At 35.1% G+C, this 22,510-nt stretch overlaps 1 protein-coding gene across 1 annotated transcript in view; it reads right to left on the reverse strand.

Moving 5' to 3' along the window:
* Positions 1 to 22,510, reverse strand: part of LOC100732380 (antigen WC1.1-like) — a 157,069-nt gene that overhangs the window by 34,622 nt on the left and 99,937 nt on the right. The window contains 4 exon segments of the mRNA XM_063238276.1: positions 8,758 to 9,078; positions 9,172 to 9,477; positions 18,257 to 18,571; positions 21,576 to 21,717. Of these exon segments, the coding sequence (XP_063094346.1) occupies positions 8,758 to 9,078; positions 9,172 to 9,477; positions 18,257 to 18,571; positions 21,576 to 21,717 (1,084 nt within the window).

Consider the following 22,510-nt stretch of genomic DNA (forward strand, 5'->3'; position numbering starts at 1 on the left):
CAGTGCAATAAATTTTCCTCTGAGGATGACTTTCATTTCATCCCACCAATTCTGGTAAGTTGTGTCTGTATTTTCGTTTTCTTATAGGTATTGTTTAATGTCTTCTTTAATTTTCTCTGTGACCCATTGATTACTCAAGAGTGTGTTATTCAGTTTCCATGTGCTTGTGGGATTTTTGCAGTATCTTTTATCATTAATTTCTAATTTCAAAGCACTATGACATGAAAACATTCAAAGGATGATTTCAACTCTTTTGCACTTATTTAAATACATTCTGTGAACTAGTATGTGTCCTATTTTAGAGAATGACTCATGTACTGCTGTGAAGAATGTGTATTCTGATGTTGTTGGGTGGAACACTCTGTATAGTCTATCAAGTGCATTTATTCAGAGGTGTGATTGAGTTCTGTTATTCTTTTGCTGGTTTTCTGTCTGGTGATATGTCCCTTGGTGTCAATGGTGTGTTAAGGTCTCCTGTTTCAATTGTGTTACTGCTAGTTTGATTTTTCATTTCTGTTAGTACTTGTTTTATATAACTGCGTGCTCTGGAATTTGGTGCATATATGTTTAAGATAGTTTTCTCTTCCTCTTGGAGTTTTCCTCTAATGAGTATGTAGTGACCTTCTTTGTGTTTTCTGATCATTGTTGGTTTAAAGTTCACATTGTCTGCAAACAGAATGGTTACTCCTTTTTTTTTTTTTTTTTTTTTTTGGATTCGGGTTGCATGAACTATTGTGTTCCAGCTTTGACTTTGAGTCCGTGAGTATCCTTGTGTGTTAGATGGGTTTCCTGTAAACAGCATATGCTTGGATTTTGTGTCTTTTTTTTTTTTTTTTATCAGTAGTGATCAAACTCACTACTGCCTGATTGCAAGGCAGGCGCTTATGCCGCTGAGCCAAACCCCTAGCCCCTGGATTTTGTTTCTTGATCCATTCTGCCAGTCTGTTTCTTTTAACTGGTGCATTGAGACCATTTACATTAATGGTTATAACTGTTATATGTTAGTTTATTGTTGCCATGTTATCTTTCTGCTGTTGCATTTTTATCTTTCTGTTCTGTTTAATTATCTGCTTTGCTTAGTGGTTTTTTCCTTTGTGTATCTAAACTGTCTTTCAATATTTTTTGCATGGTTGGCTTGGTGGTCATGAAGTTCTTCAGCTGTTCTTTGTCATGGAAGTATCTTATTTCCCCATCGGATTTGAATGATAATTTTGGAGGGAACATCAAGTCTAGGTTTGAAATCATTTTCCTTTAATATCTGGAATACTTCACTCCATGCTCTTCTTGACTTTATTGTTTGTGCTGAGGAGTCTGCTCTGATTCTGATAGGTTTTCCTTTATAAGTGATCTGTCTTTTCTCTCTGACAGGTTTTAATAATGTATTCTTGTGTTGGATTTCTGGGATAGTGAATATTATATGTCTGGGTGTAGTTTTATTTTGGTTATGACTGCTTGGAGTTCTATATGCTTCACTGAACCCTGATCTCATGCTTGGAAAATTTTTAGCTATTACTTCTCTAAATATCCTCTTGACGTCCTTTATGTTGTCCCCTTCTTTTTCATTAATTCTTATCAATTTTATGTTGTTTCTCTTTGCATCACCTTGTAGCTGTTGAATTGTTATTTCCTGATTCTTTGTTATTTTTAAAAGATCTTTCCTTTCCTGTTCACTAGTGCAATCTTGTCTTCAAGGTCTGAAATTCTGTCTTCACTTTCATTGAGGCAGGTTTATAGCTTTCAGTGGAGTTTTTGATTTCCTGTGTATTTCTTTGCATCTGCTTTATGTATTCTGTTTGTTTCTTGTATTGCTCATCTAGGGATTCTATCTTTTTGTTTAGTTCCTCCAATTTTTAAACTGTGTTTTCTTTAGATATGTTCAGCATTCCTTTCATTTCTTTTATCATTTCTTCTTTTACCTGGGAGATTATTTCGAGTTTGAATTCTTTTAAAGCTTCCCAGAGTTGCTTATTTAGTTCAGTAGCTATTTTGCCCAATATTTGAAGTGTATGGCATATATTTTCTTCTACATACATTGCTCCAAGGATTTCTTGAGATGGGCTGGACGTATGAGGTTGTAATTTGGTCTTTTGTTTTGTCATTTTCCTATATTTCTGTGTTTGAAGTGTTATTCGAAAGCTTCTTCAGGATCTGTTGGAAATTCACTTCTATGTTTGCAGCTCCTGGGACTCTGGCACCCAATTCCCCCGGCCGCTGTGTCTCTGGATCCCAAGGAGCTCGCCTGCTTGCTTTGAACTCTGCAGTCCCAAACAAGCTGGGCTCTGGGGACAGTGCATGCCCGCTTGTTTGCTTGTTTGCTTAGAACTCCACAGTTCTCCAAACACAGCCCGAATGGGGAGGTGGATGTAGGCACCTCCAATCTGCCTAGCTCTATCACTGCACCTGGGAGGTTCAAGGTTCCCGAACAAGCTGGGCTCAAGGAGAATGCGTGGGGCACTTACCCCTGGACTCCAGGCCTCTGGAACTGGTGATGCCCGCCTGCCCGCTCAGAAATCCACAGTCCTCCAGACACATGGGGAGGCAGATGCAAGCGCCGCAGACCTGCCCAGATGTTCCACTGCACCCAGATGTTGTGAGGGTTCCAAACAGGCTGGGCTCCTGGGACAATGTATGCCCCCTGCTTGCTTGGAACTCCACCATTTTCCAAGCACAGCCAGAATAGGGAGGCATATGTAGGTGTCTCTGAACCGCCTAGCTCCATCACTGCATCTGGAAGGCTCGAGGGTCCCGAATAAGATGGGCTTGGGGGAGAGTGCACAGGGCACTTATCCTGGGATGCAGGGCCTCTGGAACTGGTGATCCACCTGCACGCTCAGAAATCCAGTCCTCCTGACACACGGGGAGGCAGATGCAGGCGCTCCAGATCCACCCAGCTGATCCACTGCACCCAGATGGTGTGAGAGTTCCAAACAGGCTGGGCTCTGGGGACAGTGTCAGAAAGATGTCTTTTATTTATTCATTTATTTATTTTTTTTTCTGCCCTCAGAACCAGGAATTGAACTCAAGACCTCACACTTGCTTATGTACTGCTGGGCTATAACCCTGCTTCAAGAAAGATATCTTAAAAATAGTAAGAGAGCACAAAAAATCAAATCAACAACTATAGAATGAAGCAAAGAAGAATGACATAAGATTGATGGACTCAGTTAGAAAGCTGGAGACAACATAAAAGCCATTAAAGATGTCTTCACAGAAATAATGACAGAAAACTTCCCAAATGTGGATAAAGAGTTTGATGTACAAATAGATGAAGCACATAGAGTTCTAATTATCCAGGACTAAATCTACATTAAATCGTATAATAATCAAGATTTGTGAAATTTAGTACAAGAACAAAATACTAAAAATAGCTATAGAAAAGAAAATTATCACCTATGAAGTGAAGCCCTTCAGAATCACAGAAGACTTTTCAGCATGACCCTCAAATCAAGGACAGCTTGTAGTAAGGTACAACAACCTTCAACACACATTGATGTGCACTACAAAACTATCTTTCAAAATTAATGGAGATACAAGACACTTTTATGACAAAAAACAACTGAAGAAATTTATAGCCACCAAGCCAGTGCTACGGAATGTTCTTAAGAACATATTAGAAAGAGACCACAAAGACAACAAACACATGAACACCAATAAAAAGAAGTCAGTAGGTGAGGCAAAGAAACAGAGAAGGAAGACAAGGAACAAACATCAGGAAACTGCATAAAAAAGAAAAGCCATTACATATCAGTTGTGACCATCAATATGAATGATCTCAACCAGTCAAAATAAATAGACTGGATTGAGAAGCAAGATCTAACAATATATTGCATTAAAGAAACCAAAAAGATATTCACAGGCTAAAGTGTCAAAGAATGAAAAACAATTGTGCAGGCCACAGGAACCCAGAAAAAAAAAAAAATCAAGGATAGTTATTCTGGTTTCATAAAATGAAAATTTTAAGCCAAAACTCATCAAAAGAGATGAAAAAAGTCACTACATACTTATTAAGGAGAAATTCCAAGAAGAACAGATAACAATCATATATATTTATGTGCCAAACACAAGTTCATCAAATTATATACAACAAATATTAGCAGATATAAAAAACCAAATAGGCACTAACACAATTTAGTGGGAAACCTTAATAGCCCACTCTCATAAATAGGTCAATTAGACAAAAATCAACAAAGAAATACTAGAATTAACCAAGCCTATGAACTGAATGGACTTGACAGATGTTTACAAAGTGTTCCACTTCAAAGCAGCAGAATATGCATTCTTTTCAATTACATATAGGATGTTTCTCAAAATAGGCCATATATTAACTGACAAACATATTTAAGTAAATGTAGAGGAACTGAAATTATTACATGCATATTGTCTGACTATAGCACAATGAAACTGGAAACCAATGACAAAGAAAATCACAAAAACTGCTTAACACATGGAGATTAAACAACACCCTTATGAACTACCAATGGATCACAGAGGAAATTAAAGATGAAATTACATAGCATTTTAATTAAAAGATAATGATAATTCAACATACTGAAACTTATGGAATGCATTGAAAATAGTCTTAGAAGAAAGTTTATAGAGATGAACTCACAAATCAGAAAAACAAAAAGAGCTCAAATAAAAAATTAATGTTGTATCTCAAACTTCTAGAAAACGAATAAACCAAACCCAAATCTTGAATGAAAGAGGAAATTATAAAGAACAGAAATTCATGCAATAAGGAGTAAGAAAGCAATACTAAGAATCAAAGAATTAAAAAGCTGATTTTTTGAAAGAGTGAAGAAAATTGAAAAAAGATTAGCCAACCTCATCAAATAGAAGAAAAAATATAAATTCAGCAATTGGAAAGGAAAAGGGGGAAACTAAACTAGATTCCACAGAAATCCAGGAGATTATTGATACATACTATGAGAAACTATATTCTAACAAGATGGAAAACAGAGAGAAATGGACACATTCCGACAAATAATCCTGTTGCCAAAACTAAATAAAAAAGATATAAAAATTCTAAATAACTCAGTATCAACCAATGAAATTGAAAATGTGATTACAAATTTACCATCAAAAAAAATTCCATACATTGATAGATTCACTGTTGCATTTTATAAGAAATTTAAACAAAAATCAATGCCACTAATATTGAAAGGGAAGCAATACTTCCAAAATATTGTCTAGAAGCAAGCATTACTTTGATTCTAAAACCGGTGGCAAACACAACAGAAAGGAAAATTATGGGCCAATCTCTCTAAGAAACACAGATGCAAAAATCCTTAATCAGATACAGAGTGCAGCAAGTCACCAAGAAGATTGTACATCAGGACCAAGAAGTGTCCATCCCAGCGATGCAGGGATAGTTCAACATATGCAAATCAATAAATATAATACACCATATTAACAGTCAGTGGCAAAAATAACATGATCATCTCAATAGATACAGAAAAAAACATTTGACAAAGTCCAACTGCTATTCATGATACAAAATCCTGCAGAAAATTAGAATAGATGGTCTTTATCTAAATATGATGAAAGGTATCTAAAAGAATCTAACAGGTAATATCATATTAAATATTCATAAACTGAAAGCTTTTACTCTAAGAACAGTAACAAAACAAGGATGTCCATTATCATTAAACCTATTCAAAGAATTCTGGAATAAATAGCCAGGACAATTAATTAGACAAGAGAAAAAAGAAACAAGGCAGGAAAAGAAGTAGTCAAATCATCATTATTTGTAAATGGCATGATGTTCTACATAGAAGACCCCAAGAACTCCACCAAAACACATGAAGATTTAACATTCAAATTCAGCAATATAGTTGGATATAAAGTCAACACTCAAAATCAATAAAATTCCTGCATACAGGCAGTAAACTCACAGTGAGAGAAATTAGGGAAAGTACATCCTTCCCAATAGCATCTACAACAATGAGATTCTTAGGGACCAATTTAATAAAGAATGTAAAAGATCTGCACAGTGAAAGTTATAGTATCCTAAAAAAGGAGATCATAGAAGATACCAGAAAATGGAAAGATACTTTGCTCTTGGTAGGCAGAACCAACAGTGAAAAAGGCCATACTTCAAAAATTGCTATACAGATTTAATGCAATCCCAACCAAAATATCATTAGCATACCTTGTAGATCTAGAGAAAACATTCCTAAAATTCATTCGGAACCAGAAGAGACATAGAATAGCAAAAGCAATTCTCTGTAACAAAGGCATGGCAGGAGGCCTCACACTTCCAGACTTGAAATTATACTACAAAGTTGATGTAGCAAAATCAGCACAGAATTGAAAAAACAAAACAAAACAAAACAAAACAACAACAACAACAAAAAACAGGCTTCAGTGAAACAAAATAAAGCAGGTAGTTGCAACCTTAAAAACACTCAATTACCTTGTCTTTGACAAAGGAGCCAGGCACATGTTCTTTGGAAGAAAAATAGTCTCTAACAAATGGTGCTGGGAAGTGTCTTTCCGTATGCCAAAGACTAAAACTAGATCCATGTCTATCACCATGCCATAAAATAAAGTCAAAACGGATGAAAGACCAAATTATTAAAATAGAAATACTAAATTTACTGATGGAGAAACTGGAGAGACTTCATAAGCAAAACTCAGACTTCAAGGGAAATTCTATAAAGAATCAACAAACTGGATCTTACCTTATTAAAAGTTTTTTCACAAAAAATCATCAACGGAGGTAAAAGACAACTTACAGAATGGAAAAAATTATAGCCAGTTGTCCCTCAGACAAAGGACTTGTATCTGGAGCATATAAAGAACTGAAAAAAAGTAGAGCCCTCCAATTAAAAAAAATAATTAAAAAGTGAGCATCTGAGATGAACATATGTTTCTCAGATGAAGAAATACAAATAAAAAATAAATACATGAAAAATGTTTAACATCATTAGTCATTTAAGAGATGCAAATTAAAACAACACAGGTTCCCTCTCACTTCAGAAAAATGGCTCTCATCAAAAAATCAACGGATAATAAATGCTAGTAGAGCTGTGGGGAAAAAGGAATCTTTCTCCACTGTTGGAGGGAAGGTAGACTGGTGCAACCACTGTTGAAATCAGTGTGGAGATTCTTCAAAAGACTAGGATTAGAGGTCCCATTCTGTCCAGTTATTCTTCTTATGGGTTTCTTTCCAAAAGAATTAAGAATATCACACCACGGCAATATAAACACTTATGTTTATAGCAGCACAATGTGTAATTGTTAAATCTTGGAAATGATCTGAATGCCATCAGTTGAATAATGTGTAAAAAAGCTGTGGATTTTTTAATATAATGAGATACTACACAGCCATAAATTAGGAAAAAATTGAGACTTTTATAGATAAATGGATGCAGCTCAAGATTATATCACAAGTGAAATAAATCAGAGCCATATGTGTAAACATGGCATTATCTCACCAGTGTGAGAAACTGAATGAGTAAATAAAGTCCAATTTATACAATAGATAATGTGAATTGGGAGAAACTCTTCATAAGAAAAGACAAATTGTAATGGCGAAAATGGGAAAAGAAGGAAAGGAAAAAGAAAAAAAAAATATTTATACACAAGATAGTTAAGACAGTTACACAGCTAGTTTCCTTATTCATTGAAAAGTTTGTGCTAATGTTGTTGGATAAGATATCATGCCTATATCTTGTACTCTGAATAACCACTATGAAGACAATGCCAAAGTTTAATTATTGTAATTTTCCTACTATTGTTTTGCTTTTTATTTGTTCTCTTTCAAAAATTTTGAAGTGTTCCTCTTTAAAGTTTAAATAAATAAAAACTTTACAAGAACACTAAGTATACCGGAAAATATTGATAATTTATACTTCAAAAAGAATAAGAACCTCAGTTCGCAAAAAGCACCATACCATTGAGACAGTTAAAGAGTGGCGGTTAAAAATTCAAAATCAGTAAATACATATGGAACCAACAACCAATATTGTGGTAATTTGTAGCATCGTTATTTGCAATCATCAAGAACTGGAAGCTATTTGCCATGTTTTTTTTTTTTTTTTTTTTTTTTTTTTCATTAGACTGATGCATGTTCCTGTAACCATTTAGCAGAACATTCTATTGCAGGGATCCCAAACCCTCATCCCCAGACCAATACTGATCCATAGTCTGTTATTAACTGGTTCATATAAGAAGAGGTGAGAAGCCGGTGAGAAATGAAACCTTACCTATATTTACAGACTTCCTATCACTTGCATTGCTGCTTACACAGTCTTCTGTGAGATCAGTGGCAGCAAAGTACTACTATTGCAACCTACCTATTCAAGATGTTCCTGGTGAACCTTCCTTTGAATCACCCTGGAACCATTCACTGTGCTACACAGACCACGGGAAAATTGTTTTCCATGAAGGTTAAGCACCCAGAAACTATTATTTGGCGGTAGAAGTTAGGAAGAGGAATGAGCACAAGAAGGGTGAAATATGAAAGTCACATCTGTGAGCTGTTCACATTCTTCTCACTGATACAGTTTTAAGTATGATAGAGCTATACACGTATTGTTATACTGCTTCCTGAGAATTGGAATGAAATGATAACATTTATTTTTGAACATTATTCCTTAATATTCTTTGTTCTGATCTGAAAGATGAATGATCTGTAAAAAAATCCCACTTTCCTATGGAATTTTTACTTTTAAAATAAGTTCTCCACACTACTTTCGAGATACGGCACTCCAGAAGGATTCTGAGCACCAGTCATCCTGACTGCTCTCCTACCTGAGCAGACCACTGAAGCTGTGTTCCCATGGGCACAGGCAGGAACACCCAGCGTAGTCACAGGGCACCTCCACAAGAAGGACTCATCCCCTGAGCAGTGGAATCTGTCTTTCCAAATCTCATTCCCTCCTTCCACAAAATATGCTCCTCCTTTTGGGACAGCGATGGCATTTCCACAGCCCAGCTGGCGGCACACGACTTTGGCATTGGCCATACTCCAGTGGGAAGCACAGAGCGCTTTCCAGCCTTCAGAACTGTTCATCTCCACCTGACCTTCACAGTGAGAGGTTCTATTTTTCGTCAGCCGAACTTCAGTGTACTCTGGGAGGACAAGACAAAGTTTCAGCAACATCTTACATTTTGCTTAACTCATCAGACTGTATAGGGAAGTTAAAGTCCTGCTCTGAGTCTCACCTGAACAGACCACTTCCACAGTTACTCCATATTGGCAACTGCCTCCAGGACAAGGTGCTCTGGAGCAGAACCAGAGGTTAGTTTCGTGCCCCTCACACTGGAACTCTTCACCCCACAGCTGGATATTGGCCTTCTTAGACACATTCCCCAAGACAGACACAGGCTTGCCACACCCCAGCTCTGCACAGATGACCTGGGCAGTGGGAAATATGAAATTCACACCAGACACTGGAGTCCACTTTCCTCCAGGATTCACTTCTACTCGTCCTGAGCATTGTCCAAATCCTCCAGCAAGTCGCACAAATCCTAAAGGAGGAAAAAATGAACTCAGTGACTGATCCTTGTAGTGAGTTAGAATTTGAAAGTTACAGGCAATTGTATGGTGTTCTTTTCTTTTTGTAGAGGTGGTGTATCTAGGAAGAGATTAGTGGACAGTTGGTGTGAGAATGGAAATTATATGAGAAAGTATATGAAGACAATTTCAGAATCAAATTTTAGGGCACTTCTCAATAGCTGAATCCAAACAGTATACATCCCATATAGATTTGTGTCTCCTTTCCACATTAACTCAGTGTAGAAAAAGAACTTGCTTTTTACTATCATTTCTTTGTGCTCAGAAACTTTAATATCCATACAATAATGCCCAGTTAATATTTACCTATAATAACTAGTCATTATTTGCAATGAATTAAAACATTTGAGTTTTCATCTAATCTTCTGTGTTTACTTTCAGTTAGACATAAGAAAATGTTTTGTTAAGTAGATACTGAGATAAACATTATGTTATTGTGAATAAAATATTTAAGATTCTGTACCTCATGATTCCTAGTAAAGAAGAAAAATTAGGAATTTAATCAGAATAGATCAAGACACTCAAAGAAACAGTGAGTTGCCTAGTGATGATGACGACAAAGCAGTTTCAAGTATGAGTCGAAAGATGTGGAGGTCTATGATTGGAGATCTGAACTTGCTGTGGAACCATCAATCTGTGTACTAGGGAATTGTAATTGTAAGAAACGGTTGCCTCCTCAGCTACAAAAATAACAATGGAACATTTGATTTGTAAAGTTAGCCATCACAATGGGAGGAATAAAAAGCATATTGATTTAGTTTCATAAAGTAGTGATTTAGTAGACTAAATTACTATAGTCAATTAACTTGTTAACTTCTCTCTGAATCTGATGCATTAAAGTGAAGTTGGATTTCTGTGCTATGAATCTAAAATCACTTGAACATATATCATAGTTTGAAGGAAATGATAATGTTTCTTACATGGAGAGTCAGAATGCAAACAAAGAGTTACAAACTAAAATGTCTAAATGTATTGAGTTTTACATATGTAAAGAGTATGAGACCTTCAAGTTATCATAAAAATCAAGATTTATATTGATGGGTAGGGACTGGTACAATAGGGATAATCCTCCCCAAGCCCAGGCAAAACAGAAACACTGAATGACTGTGAACTCTGTCTGTGTATGCAGTTATATTCCTTTTTCTCAATGTTTTGGTCTCTACTCAGGTCCAGCTTCACATTAGAAGTCACTACAGCACTACCACTGAGAATAACTATTTGTGTCAAACTGAACCAGAGCCATGGGTTAGTTAGCCCTTTGCACTGGTATTTAGTTTATTTTCCTTTTTAGTAGTCTATTTCTAGTTTACAAGAAGTAGGTGAAATGGCTCAATTACTAAGTTTTATCTGGGAGGAATTTAGTGTATCAAATTTTGGTTCCTTTTAATTGCATAGAAATTATGTTATCTGAGTCTTAGACAATGATTTCCTGTACAATATAGAACTCTTGCAATGAGTTTTTTTAATTACCATTGGAAAATTGGAAACATTTCTGAGAAATAAATCACTCAGTGTACCTCACCTGTTTCACAGTTCATAGATCAATGAACTCAATACTTCTCCATCCTAAAGAGTCCAATGCAGGAGTAAAATTTTTAAACTCAATCTTAAGGTTTCAGCTGATTATAAGGCATTATGTTGAACATAAATTTTGAAATGCCTTGAGAAATAGTATTTCTATCACTTGTGCATTTCTTTTAATATTTTTAAAGTATTGAATAATTATTAAGTTCTGGCAATATACAATTCTAGCGTGAGGCAAAACCTACCTCCTGTTCTCAGGAAGTGAGAAATTTTATTGAAAATTGTCGTGCACAGAGTGCACAGTGTAGATGTCATTTAAGTTCAGGTGACCATGGTTCTACAAACCCAGATTACCTGATTCAAAAATATGAGCATTACTATGGTCTGCTGAGACCTTCAATTAAATTGTCCTTTATACTGTAGTGATTTAAAATCCTTCATGATTAATAACCGGAAAATTATAATATTTTTGGAACATGTTAGCAGGAAGTAGCAATCTAGAAAAATAAACAACTCTCTATCTTCTGCATTATCATCTGGCCAAGGTAAATAAAGTCACCAATTAAATATATTTCTTCCTCTGTACTTGTCTTTGCTTATTTAAGAACCCAGAAATTAGGCATCATAGTCTCAATAATTTTCTATATGACAAAGATTTCATATGGTGATTTCCATAGTAGGTTCTCTACAATATTGATAATAACATGCCAAATTATTTGGTCAGAGGAGTCTTCCTACTTACATTCTGGGACCTGGAGTATTCCAAGGATTGAATATGACATAAAAGGAGTGAATTGGTCAGCATTTACCTGACATGACCTTTTTGTAGAGTCTGAAACAATTGGCATGTGTCTTCTTCATGAATTGCAAATATTTAAGTAGCAAATCATTTTTTTGACGATTGAAAAATATTACAAATGACTTATCTGGGCTGGGGATTTAGCTCAGTAGCATAAGTGCCTCCTTGGCAAGTGTGAGGTAGTGAGTTCAATCCCTAGTACCAGGAAACAAAAAACAAAACAAAGTAAAACAAAACAAAACATAAATATCTGAAAGTTTTTGTGAAAAATATAACATTGAATATAAAATTCTGGGTCTTTTAGTGTGAATTCTCATAACAAATGATAGAAACTCAACTCCAATAAGTTTGACATGCAAGGGTAGCAGAGCTCACAGAAAGGGTGGACTTCTAATAAAAATTAAAAACTGTGAAAATAGAGATTAACTGCTAAGAAGGCAGCATGAAGAATGGGGACTAGTTCCAGAGTATTTTGTGTATATACTCTTCATGTACATACTCTTTTCAGGTGTATTTATAAAGACCATTACACATGCCTTTTTTACAGCTGTTACACTGTCATTCCTATGAGAAGGTAAATTCTTGGCAGTTTCCCATTGACTCACCTGTGTTGTGGGCTATCCCTTGATCAAGGTGAATGAAATATTAAGAATGACCATAACATCTGGTTACAGTACATGTCATGGAGATTGATTCCTTTAGGAAATAGACATTTAGTAGAAAGTCAAGATGAAAAAAACATTTGTGATCACAGGCAAGTAAGTATTCTATGAAAGTTTTAAAAATTGTTACATTCTTTATAATCTTAAAGGAAAATTTTTAACTCTAACAAAAGTAGTATTTAATAAAACAAAAGTTAATATCTCTTTTGTTATTATTCCATTTTATTTCCACTGGAATTTTAATGTTCACAAAATGGAAGTGTAAAATTTGGAAAGAAATTTATAAAATGAAAACATGACATAATGTGATAAGCTATATGTAAGATATTAACATAGTTTAAAAAATCATGCTATATATAATAGGATGAGAGTGAACTGGCCAGAAATCTAGACTGTAAGAAACATACTTGTGGAATGTTGTATTTATAAGTTTTCATATACATATGTAGAAGGTTATATTTAAAATAGTAATAACACATCATTGGAAAATATAGAGCTATATTATTAGAAACTCAGGGAAAGATTTAAAATAAATAAAATTATACCCTTATATTTCCCTCCATTACATAAATTTTAAAGTGGTGAAATAAAATTGTATCATTGTGAATCGAAATATCTATTATTTGAAAAACTTCAGGTTTGATTGTAACGAAGATCCATTCTAGAACTATTAACATGAACTCTATGGAATGCCCTCTAACATGGCCATGATTTTTCATACTGATTAGTCTTTCACTTCTGTGGTGTAACAGAAATCTTGTCATTGTTCTATGATTGGGTCAACATTCTCCCCCCTTAAACTAGCTGAATTTCATTATGTCAGATTTCTAAAGGATAAAAATTGGAACTAAAAGTATTAGCAGAGTTTCTTCCTCCTGAAGAGTCCAAGGAAGAATTCTTTTTTGCTTCTCTGGCTTCTGTTCTTTACTAATTATCCTTGTGGTGTCCCTTAGTGTAGATTCATCACTTTACTCTGCCTCTGTGTTCATATAGCCTCCTTCCCTGTACCTATCCTGTATCTCTTTCTCCTCTTCTAAAAACAGTCATACTGGATTAAGTCATACTGGAAAAAGTGAGAGACTTTAAGTAATTATTGAGCAATTAAATGTAGACAGTAGGATAAAATGAACACCATCTCAGTTCTCTGCATTAACTAATTTTTTTAAAACTTCAATGGCAGTTACTGCATCTGATCCATCTCATTAAGAAACCAGAGCCATCTTACAGTCTGATCAACTTTTCCAGGGCAAGGAATTTTATTAGTGGGACATCCTGCTTGTCTTAAAGGATAAAGAAGTGGTTAATAACAGCAAGAAAAAATTTTTTTCCATATTTGTGAATACAAATTGTTTCAATCATGTCAACCAATGGTGACTAGATAACACATGATAAATAATTCTAATACCTGCATAAGACAAGTCCTTTTAGTGAGGAGTGAAGTATTAATAATCTAAACATTGCATAGATGGTGTCATGTGAGATAAACTAGCATTTTGGCTCACTAGAATCAACTGTAGTTTCATTTGAAATATTATATACATTTCTATATGTTTGATATCATTTATTTATTTTTGAGGGTTGATTCAAGTGCCTTAACGCTGACCTACATCATCACTCTCTTTTTATATTTTTTTTCTTTTCAGAGTATTATTAAGTCCATAGATTGCTTAAACTGCCTTCAAACTTTTCATCCTACTATTTTGGTCTCTTAGAACACTAGGATTATAAGAGTATGTTGCATTATCCACTTATATTTACTTTAAGTACTGTTCCTCCACATATGTGAGCTCTACATGGTCATAACTGATGTGGAACCCCTCACTAAACTTATCACTGACACATCAAATGAGAGCAGATGAACTTTCTGTGTGAAGACTGGACTCACAGTAAATGTTACTTTATAGCTGCTCATTGCATTAATGGGTTTAACTTTAAAAATGTCAGGACATGGCATTAGTCAAAGTAAATAGAAGAGCAAAAGCGATTTTACTAGTGACCAATGGAATAAAAATGAATACTTTTAACTTAATTCTTGGAAACTCCAAAAGACCAATACAGAAAAAAATTAGCTTAAAACATCCTAATAGTGGAATTGATGTTTTGAACTTTACTGGACTAGACACATCATCACAGAGATACATCGTTTCTTCAACCAAGAAATTCAAAGGTATCCAGGTCCAAATCAAGTGGACTATGACTATCCTTATTATTTCAGTCACAAGTCACCTATTGGGCTTGGTGATTTGGGACTAAAAATGACTGAAGATCCCTGGTATGTTTGACATATGACAGCAGAAGTCCTCTTTTGTGCCTACTGTTGCATGTGTATAATGATGCACAATTGCTAGGGAAGGCATAAGGAGAAGATTGATTTTATTCTAAGTAAAGATGATACTGTATATATTTGGTATTATTTATCATAAATCTACTGTCAATATTTCTTTTACCTCCTATAACTCTCTCCTAGAGACTCACATTCTAAACATTCTAAGTACAGTCTGTCCATTGTCTCTTGCAGAGATTAGAAGCTGTACATAACACTGGAGGTTGAGTAAGCATGGTGTCCTTATTTTATGACATAAAAATAGACACTGGTGCGGATCATGAGATTGTTTCAGGTTACAGAGTTAGAGAATGCAATTGGCCTCCAGATTTGTCTTCTGTAGTCCCAGCTGCAATTCCACATCTCAGTGACTGCACATGTCCTCTTCCTTTAGGATCAGTGTTAATGCCATATTCACTGTCTTTCATTTTTTTTTCAGTTGTCCCTGATCTTTGTCTCCTATGTAGCCTCCATTTTCAAAACATAGCCCAGGTGGAAGACTGACAGCAGCCTAAGTCCCAGGAGAATTTCATGATATCACACTTTTAAGAAGATACTCCTCCCATAGCTGCTCCAGAGGCTGAGAGATCATCATTTCTCCACATCTCAGTTTCTGCATAGAGATCTTTTAACCAATGAAAATAGCTTTTTAACCTCCTTTTACTATTAGAAATGAAGAACTCAACATTCTAGAGACACAGTTCAGGTGTCATGATCAGGTCTCCATTCAAATCACAACTTCATTTCTTTCCCTCTGATGGGATTCCATCCACTTTTCTGCTCTACCTGTGAGTTATCTTCCTCTAATCAGTCTCACTTTTCATTCTGCCTCCTCATTCTTTTTTTTTTTTTTTTTTTTTTTTTTTTTTGTCTTTTTCGTTTTTATCGGTACCAGGGATCGAACTCACGACTGCCTGCTTGCAAGGCAGGCACTTATGCCGCTGAGCTAAATCCCCAGCCCCACTGCCTCCTCATTCTTAACGCTGGACTTCTGCTATTCATGTGCAACAGTACAGTGTGTTGTTGCAGATGCTGGCAATGTCTCCATACGGTAAAGGTATTTGATAATTCAGGGTTTACAAAGATCAAAGTATTTTTCCTGAAGACCTAGTTTGCCCTTTTACCCTTCTTCCTCTTCATTTTTGAAACCCAGAAATGATCATCATGACTGCTAGAGTTTGGATCTAAAATGTCCTCTGAAGGCCCACATGTAAGTTGGTCCTTAGCCCATGTTGATATCAGGAGGTGGTGGAACCTTTATGAGGCTTATTGAGTGATGTTATGTTATTGGGAAATATATGTGAAGGAGAAATGGACTGTCTCATCATTTCTTCTCTTTCTTTCTCTTTTTTCATTCACAATACACTCTTACCATGATGATCCAAAAGAAATACAGCCCGTGGACCATTTAAACAAAGCTACAAATTATTAGGCAACATAAGATTTCCCTCTTAAAATGCTATCTCAGGTACTTTATTACAGTGATGAAAGTCTGCCTGATAAAACAGTTTTTTTTTTTTTTTTTTTTTTTTTTTTTTTTTTTTTGTTAGTTGCAGCACGGGGAGAGGGATTGGCTGACTGTAGGACTAGGTAGAGCTGAGATGGCCTCTAATTTGTGTATACATAAAGTGGGGGCGCTGAATAGGAGATATCCATAGTCTCTCTGCATATGTCTGAGATTTGTTAGTGCTGTGCCTTAGATAAATGTCCCTCAAATCGACATGTAAAATTATAGTCTCCAGGGTGCCAGTGTTGAGAAGTGCTGTGGGCTTTTTGGAGGGATGCCTAGTGGAAGGTCCTTAAGTCATTTCAAGCTGTGCCTTCAGTGTGGATTGTGGGTCTTGGTCTCTTTCTCCATATCTCTTTCTGCTTCCAGGTGTATGATATGATCTCTTGCTCTATGATATTCTCTTTATATGATATGCCTCATTAGCCAGAGTTTCAAGCCAATCAGACTTCAGAACCAGTAGCAAAAACAAGCTTGTCTTTACTTTAGCCTATGTAAGGAGTTTCCTTTTACAACATACAAAGATGTCTAATACTGGTAGAGAAGATATGTTTGAAAGCAATGTTGAGTTCACGTTCATGCTATTTCATTCACAATTCAGATGTCTTTTCAGATGCCACGTTTCAGGAAATTTGATAAGTGCTCAAATAGAAATCATGAAAGAACAGAGAGCTTGTTCTTTGGAGGCTTTATTTCCAGGAAAAACAGGTAAAGATTTTAAGATATATGAAGAGTTCATGAAAGCTTGCTGGATAAAGAAAGAAACACTGTTCCTGCAGATTACACACTACTATGAATTTATTGTTCTGCAGACAAAATGAAAAACATGCAGCCATATAGGCTTCTGTCAATCATTTATCATACAGACAAATTTATTAAGAAAATTTTGTCACTGAGCCCATTTCTTTCACCATTATGACCCACAAAGAACCTCTACCCTGAGCCTATGAATCCATTCTTCTCCCCTATAACTATCCATACAGAACTCATAAATATATATACACAATATTATTCACCCTATACTAGAGAGTCAGTATTTTTTGAGAATCGGAATGTGCACTTAGCTCTTTTTGCCAACCTCAGCTATTATAATTTTCTTCTACACACTATAAGAATTCCACCTGTCTCTATGCTGTAAATTTCACTAAATGAATCCCACAATGCATCTCTTTTATGCCTATGAAGACTTCAAGTAGAATGTCATCTTTTACCACAACGTGAACACCTTGGGAGTTAATTGTAGCTATCATTGCTGACCTGCTACCACGTGATTAAGTGTTCCTACAAACTTTGAGTGTATTCCAATGAAAGAAAAATGTTGAGAGAAATTATTGTTATTATCATTATAACGATGACAGAGAAATCTAGGATCAAGAGCATTTCATTCACAGTTGTCTTGTCTTTCTCACCAAAGGGCTACGAATACTTACGTTTGAGTCTGGAAAGGAGACTTTCAAATTTTCAGTAATTCAAAGATTACCCAGTGAATTTTTAATCTATCTGCTGTGTCTATAGAGCTATGAAATAGTGTAAAGCATGTGTCATGCTATACATCTAGCAACACTCAGTACTATCACAGAAAGTAGAGCTTCATTCTTGTCCTTCTTTCTGCAAGAAATAATCTATTATCATAGAGATGCTGTGTTAATTCACATATTTTAAATCATAAGCAAATTATAAAAATGAAATAATGAATCTTTACCTATGACATTAGGATAAAAATAAAGTTTACAAATAAGACCACTGGTGAGACAAAGTTCAGTTGAGACTTATAAGAACTAATTAAATGAAATCCATCATCATCTGCTAATTTGATAAGTCAGGTCTATGGGTTGCCCTCTGAGTCTTTTGTTTTTAATCCTCAGTTTTCTCCAGAACCTTTCTATTCTCCTACCTAATAGAAAGTATGCTGACCTACCTGAACAGATGACTCCTGCATCATGCCGATGGCCACAATACTGTACTATATCGGCAAAGTGTCCGCACTTCATCAGCTGGGACTCATCTCCTGTGCATTGGAGGCCACTTCGCCAGATAGGGCCTGATCCCTCACCAAAGAAAGCAGAGTTCTTGGCTTCAACAGCCACTCCACAGCTCAGCTCTCTGCATACCACATGGGCATCTTTTAGGTCCCAGAGGAAATGGCAGATGGTCCCCCAGGATCTCTGCTGCAGGATCTCCACTCTCCCTTCACAGCGATTGTTTCCATTCATCAGGCGTATTTGAGGACTGCCTGAGGTGAGACAAAGGGTGTGTACTTGCATTATATTTTAAACATTTGAAGTTATAAAAGCAGGGGTAGAATGGTGGTTACCAGCAGTAGGGGATGATAAGAGGGATGGGAAAGAGAGGTGTAGTTCAAAGGATACAAAATATCAGTTGAAAAGCTCAGATAAAACAGACTTCAAGTGAAAAAAACTATAGAGTCATATTATATTATATGATAAAACAGTCATGCAGCAGGACATTGTAAAAAAAAAAATATATATATATATATGCACTCGACTTTAAAGAAGCTAAATCAGCAAAGCATAAATTAGGAGACTTAAAGGCACAGACTACAATATTTTAATAGTATTGTCTTTAACACTCACTTTTAGCAACAGATTATTCAGACTGAAAATTAATGAAGAAACATCATATTGAAACTTCAGTTTAGACAAATGAACTAACAATATTTATGCAATTTTCATCCAATAACTGCAGAATGCATAGATTTTCAAGAGCAGATGTAACAGTGAGATAAGCCACAAATCAAGTTTTAAGAAATTAAAAGTACCATGATCATGTCAAGTACCTTTTCTAGTCCAATGGAGTAAGACGAGAAATCAACAAAATTAGGAAACTGCATAAATACCTGGAGTTTAAAAACATACTCCTGTACAACAAATAAGTTAAGAAAGAAATTTAAAGTAAATATGTTTTTTACTTTAAATCTTTATTTGGGAAGCAAGAGAATTTATGTTGAAAAATTGAAATGTAAAAGGGGCTCACCATTGACCACTGTTAAGTCTTCCCATTAAGAAAGAAAAAGAAATGGGGAAGGGATTTCAGCTATAGAAATTGAAGTGTATACAGTTCTAAAGGAAAGATTCAGATTCACCCTTAATTTTTTTTTTTTTTTTAAGATTCTAGAGTCAAGTGAAAATGGAGACATGGTCTAAGAAATCTCATTGGAGTACAACAAAAAGAGCTCTATGATAAACATTATAGCAATAAACACCTTAAATAAATAATGTCACAAGGAATCTCAAGAAATAAACAACAAAGATTTAAAACTAAATAATTAATAAGAATGAACTAAACCTAAAGTTAGTAAAGGAAAGAAGTAATAAAGTTTGAAGCTGAAATAAATGAAATGGAGGGTAAAAGCACAATATAAAAATCAGGGAATCAAGATATGCTTTTGGAAAAGATAAAATTAACAAATCTCTAGCTTAACTAATAAAATTAAAAGGGATCTAGAGAAATAAAATCAGAGATATAAAAGGAAACATTACAACACAGAGATAAAAGCAATCATAAGGGGCTATTAAGAAAAAGTATAACCAGCAATTTGGAAAATATAGAAGGAAAGATTACTTCTGCAAACAAATTGACAAAGGTGAGTTATGTCAGAGATGCAAGGGAGATTCAACCTGGGCAAAGCAAGGAATGTGATACGTCTCATGAACAGAATCAAGAACAAAATCTCTGTAATAATTTCAATAAATTAATGAGAACTATTTGATAAAATTCAACACATATGATAAAAAAACTTTAAATTAATTATCTATGGAAGGAATGAATTTCAGCACAATAAAGATCATATAATGTGTGTTCAAAAAATATGGTGAATGTTGCTACTTCATGCCAGCCAACAGAATGGATTCAAATAAAGAGAAATAAAGCATTGAACCTTAGTAACACTGTGTGACAAGACTCCAGTCAGTCATCTGTGAGCTATGGCTGAAAGTATGTTTTCAAACATGCCTCAATTATGGACCATAAACAATAAATTATATTGGATTTATGCAATATGTCATTCTAGATTGCAGCATTTAAGGAATAGCCTCATGGGAGATAAAACTGGGTCTGTTGTTATAATTCTGAGACTACAGCTCAGAATGTTCAAAGGAAATCACTCAGTTCTCACTGTGCAACATAAGTTTATCAATCAAAATCCAACATCAGTGTGACATTGACTTTGTTTTTGAAATTGATGGAATTTTTCAAGCTGACATTTTTTCCAGGAACATTATAATGAGTTATGCCTATTACTAAGCCTTCCTAGAGCACTTAATAGCCATGTGCATGTTTTCATTTTCAATTATGGTGATTCTTTGAGTAACATAACTTCTGGTATATTAATTTCTGAAAAATCAATTGTACATGTTCTTATCTACATTATTCACATAATTAAGCACCATGTAACATCTGATTTCTCTCCAGAATATAAAAGAAGTTGAAATTTAAACATTTTGAAATGATTTGGGACAGCAAGGGAGTGCAACAAAAAGTGCAATTAAGACCCAAAGGAGGACTTCAAGAATTGCTTCAGAAAGGAGCAAGGAAGATGGGATGAGTAGGCTTGAAGTAAGAGTCAGTATTATGAGGAGGATTAATGACAAATTTATTCTACTGTAATAATTTTAGGTCAAACATACATCTAACATAGTGATGACGACATAACAGAATGCTTTGAAAGATCTAGAACAATATAAGGATGTTCATTTTTAATACTTTTATTCAACACAGCTCTAGAACTTCCTGCCAGAAAAATGAGGCAAGAGAACATAAGAGGCATCTAGATTGTAAGGGGAAAATCAGTCTGTTCCTGCTAGCATGTGATGTACTCAGAGAGATGAAAACTCTGTAAAAAAAAATTAAATGAATAACCAAACTCAGTACTGTTGCTGCATACAAATTCAAGATTCTATAAGATTCTAGAGCTCTGTTGTATAATAATATAAATAATCTGAAAAAGAAATCTAGAAAATCATACATTTTATGTCTCAAAATAAAAATCCTAAGATTAAATTTAATCATGGCAATAAAGTCACTTTACAAGGAAAACTATGTAAAACTCATGGAATAAGTTGAGGAAAAAATAAATTGTTTTCATGGGTCGTAAAATTTAATACAGCTGGAAGCAACAGACAGAACTGCCCTTGCACACACACCAGCAGCTATTGGGGATACTTCCTTCCGGATCCACCCCTGTTAGGGAGAAACAGCAGCCAACTCCACCCTCATACCCATACTGGCTGCCATCAGGGAGCTTCCTGTAGGTAGCCAGCGTGGGCTGGGAAAAGCAGCAGCCAGCCCTGCCCTAGTGAACCCAATGGCCAAATTTGGATATCCATAAACAGCACCAGTCAGAAGAACCAGCCAGTCACACTTTAAAGAAGTTATATCAGTACATGAGGTGTCTAGGATCCCATTATCTACTAATTCAGAAGAACCCAGGAAAATATCAAGATAAAAAAGCAATAGGCAGTCTCTGGCCTCCATCCCATACAGAGCAAGTCCAGAAGATATAAACATGAAAGAGACTGGGAGTTACACACCTGAAGCTTCTGAAGTTAGGGAAACTGAAATAAACAATTTCTTGGGGATATAAAAGAAATTAGAACAGAAATACTATCTCAGGTAAAAGAAGAAATAAAAAAACATGATAAAAGAGTTGCTGAGTATTTCTACAGAAGACATAGATTGAAAGAATGGAGGAGCATAGGAAAATTAAGTGCACTATAAATGAACAATATAAGAAAGATTTAGAATGCATGAAGCAGAATCAAAGAAATATCCAAGAAATTAAGAGTTCCTCTGAAATTTGGCAAAGCTTCTTGAAAGAAGCTAAAGATAAACTTTCTGACTTTGAAGATAGACTCACACCTGGCTATTACAAAAGGAAAGATCTGTTGAAAACAACAAGGAATCAGGAAATAACAATTCATTGGCTTCAGGTTAACACAAAGAAACATAATTTAAGAGTGATAGGTGTCAGTGAAAAAGCAGGAGTCAACACATATGACATAAAAAGTCTATTTATAGAAGTAATAATAGAAAACTTTCCAAGCATGGGAAAAGGAACTGACATATTGAGATCACCTACAAAAGAGAAGTCATCAGAATCATGACAAACTTCTCAACACAAACCATCAAGCAAGAAGAGGTTGGTGTGATACAT

Source organism: Cavia porcellus, unplaced genomic scaffold, assembly GCF_034190915.1.
Source record: "Cavia porcellus strain 051 isolate PalLab524CR breed Dunkin Hartley unplaced genomic scaffold, mCavPor4.1 scaffold_27, whole genome shotgun sequence".
In the NCBI taxonomy this organism is placed as follows: domain Eukaryota; kingdom Metazoa; phylum Chordata; class Mammalia; order Rodentia; family Caviidae; genus Cavia; species Cavia porcellus.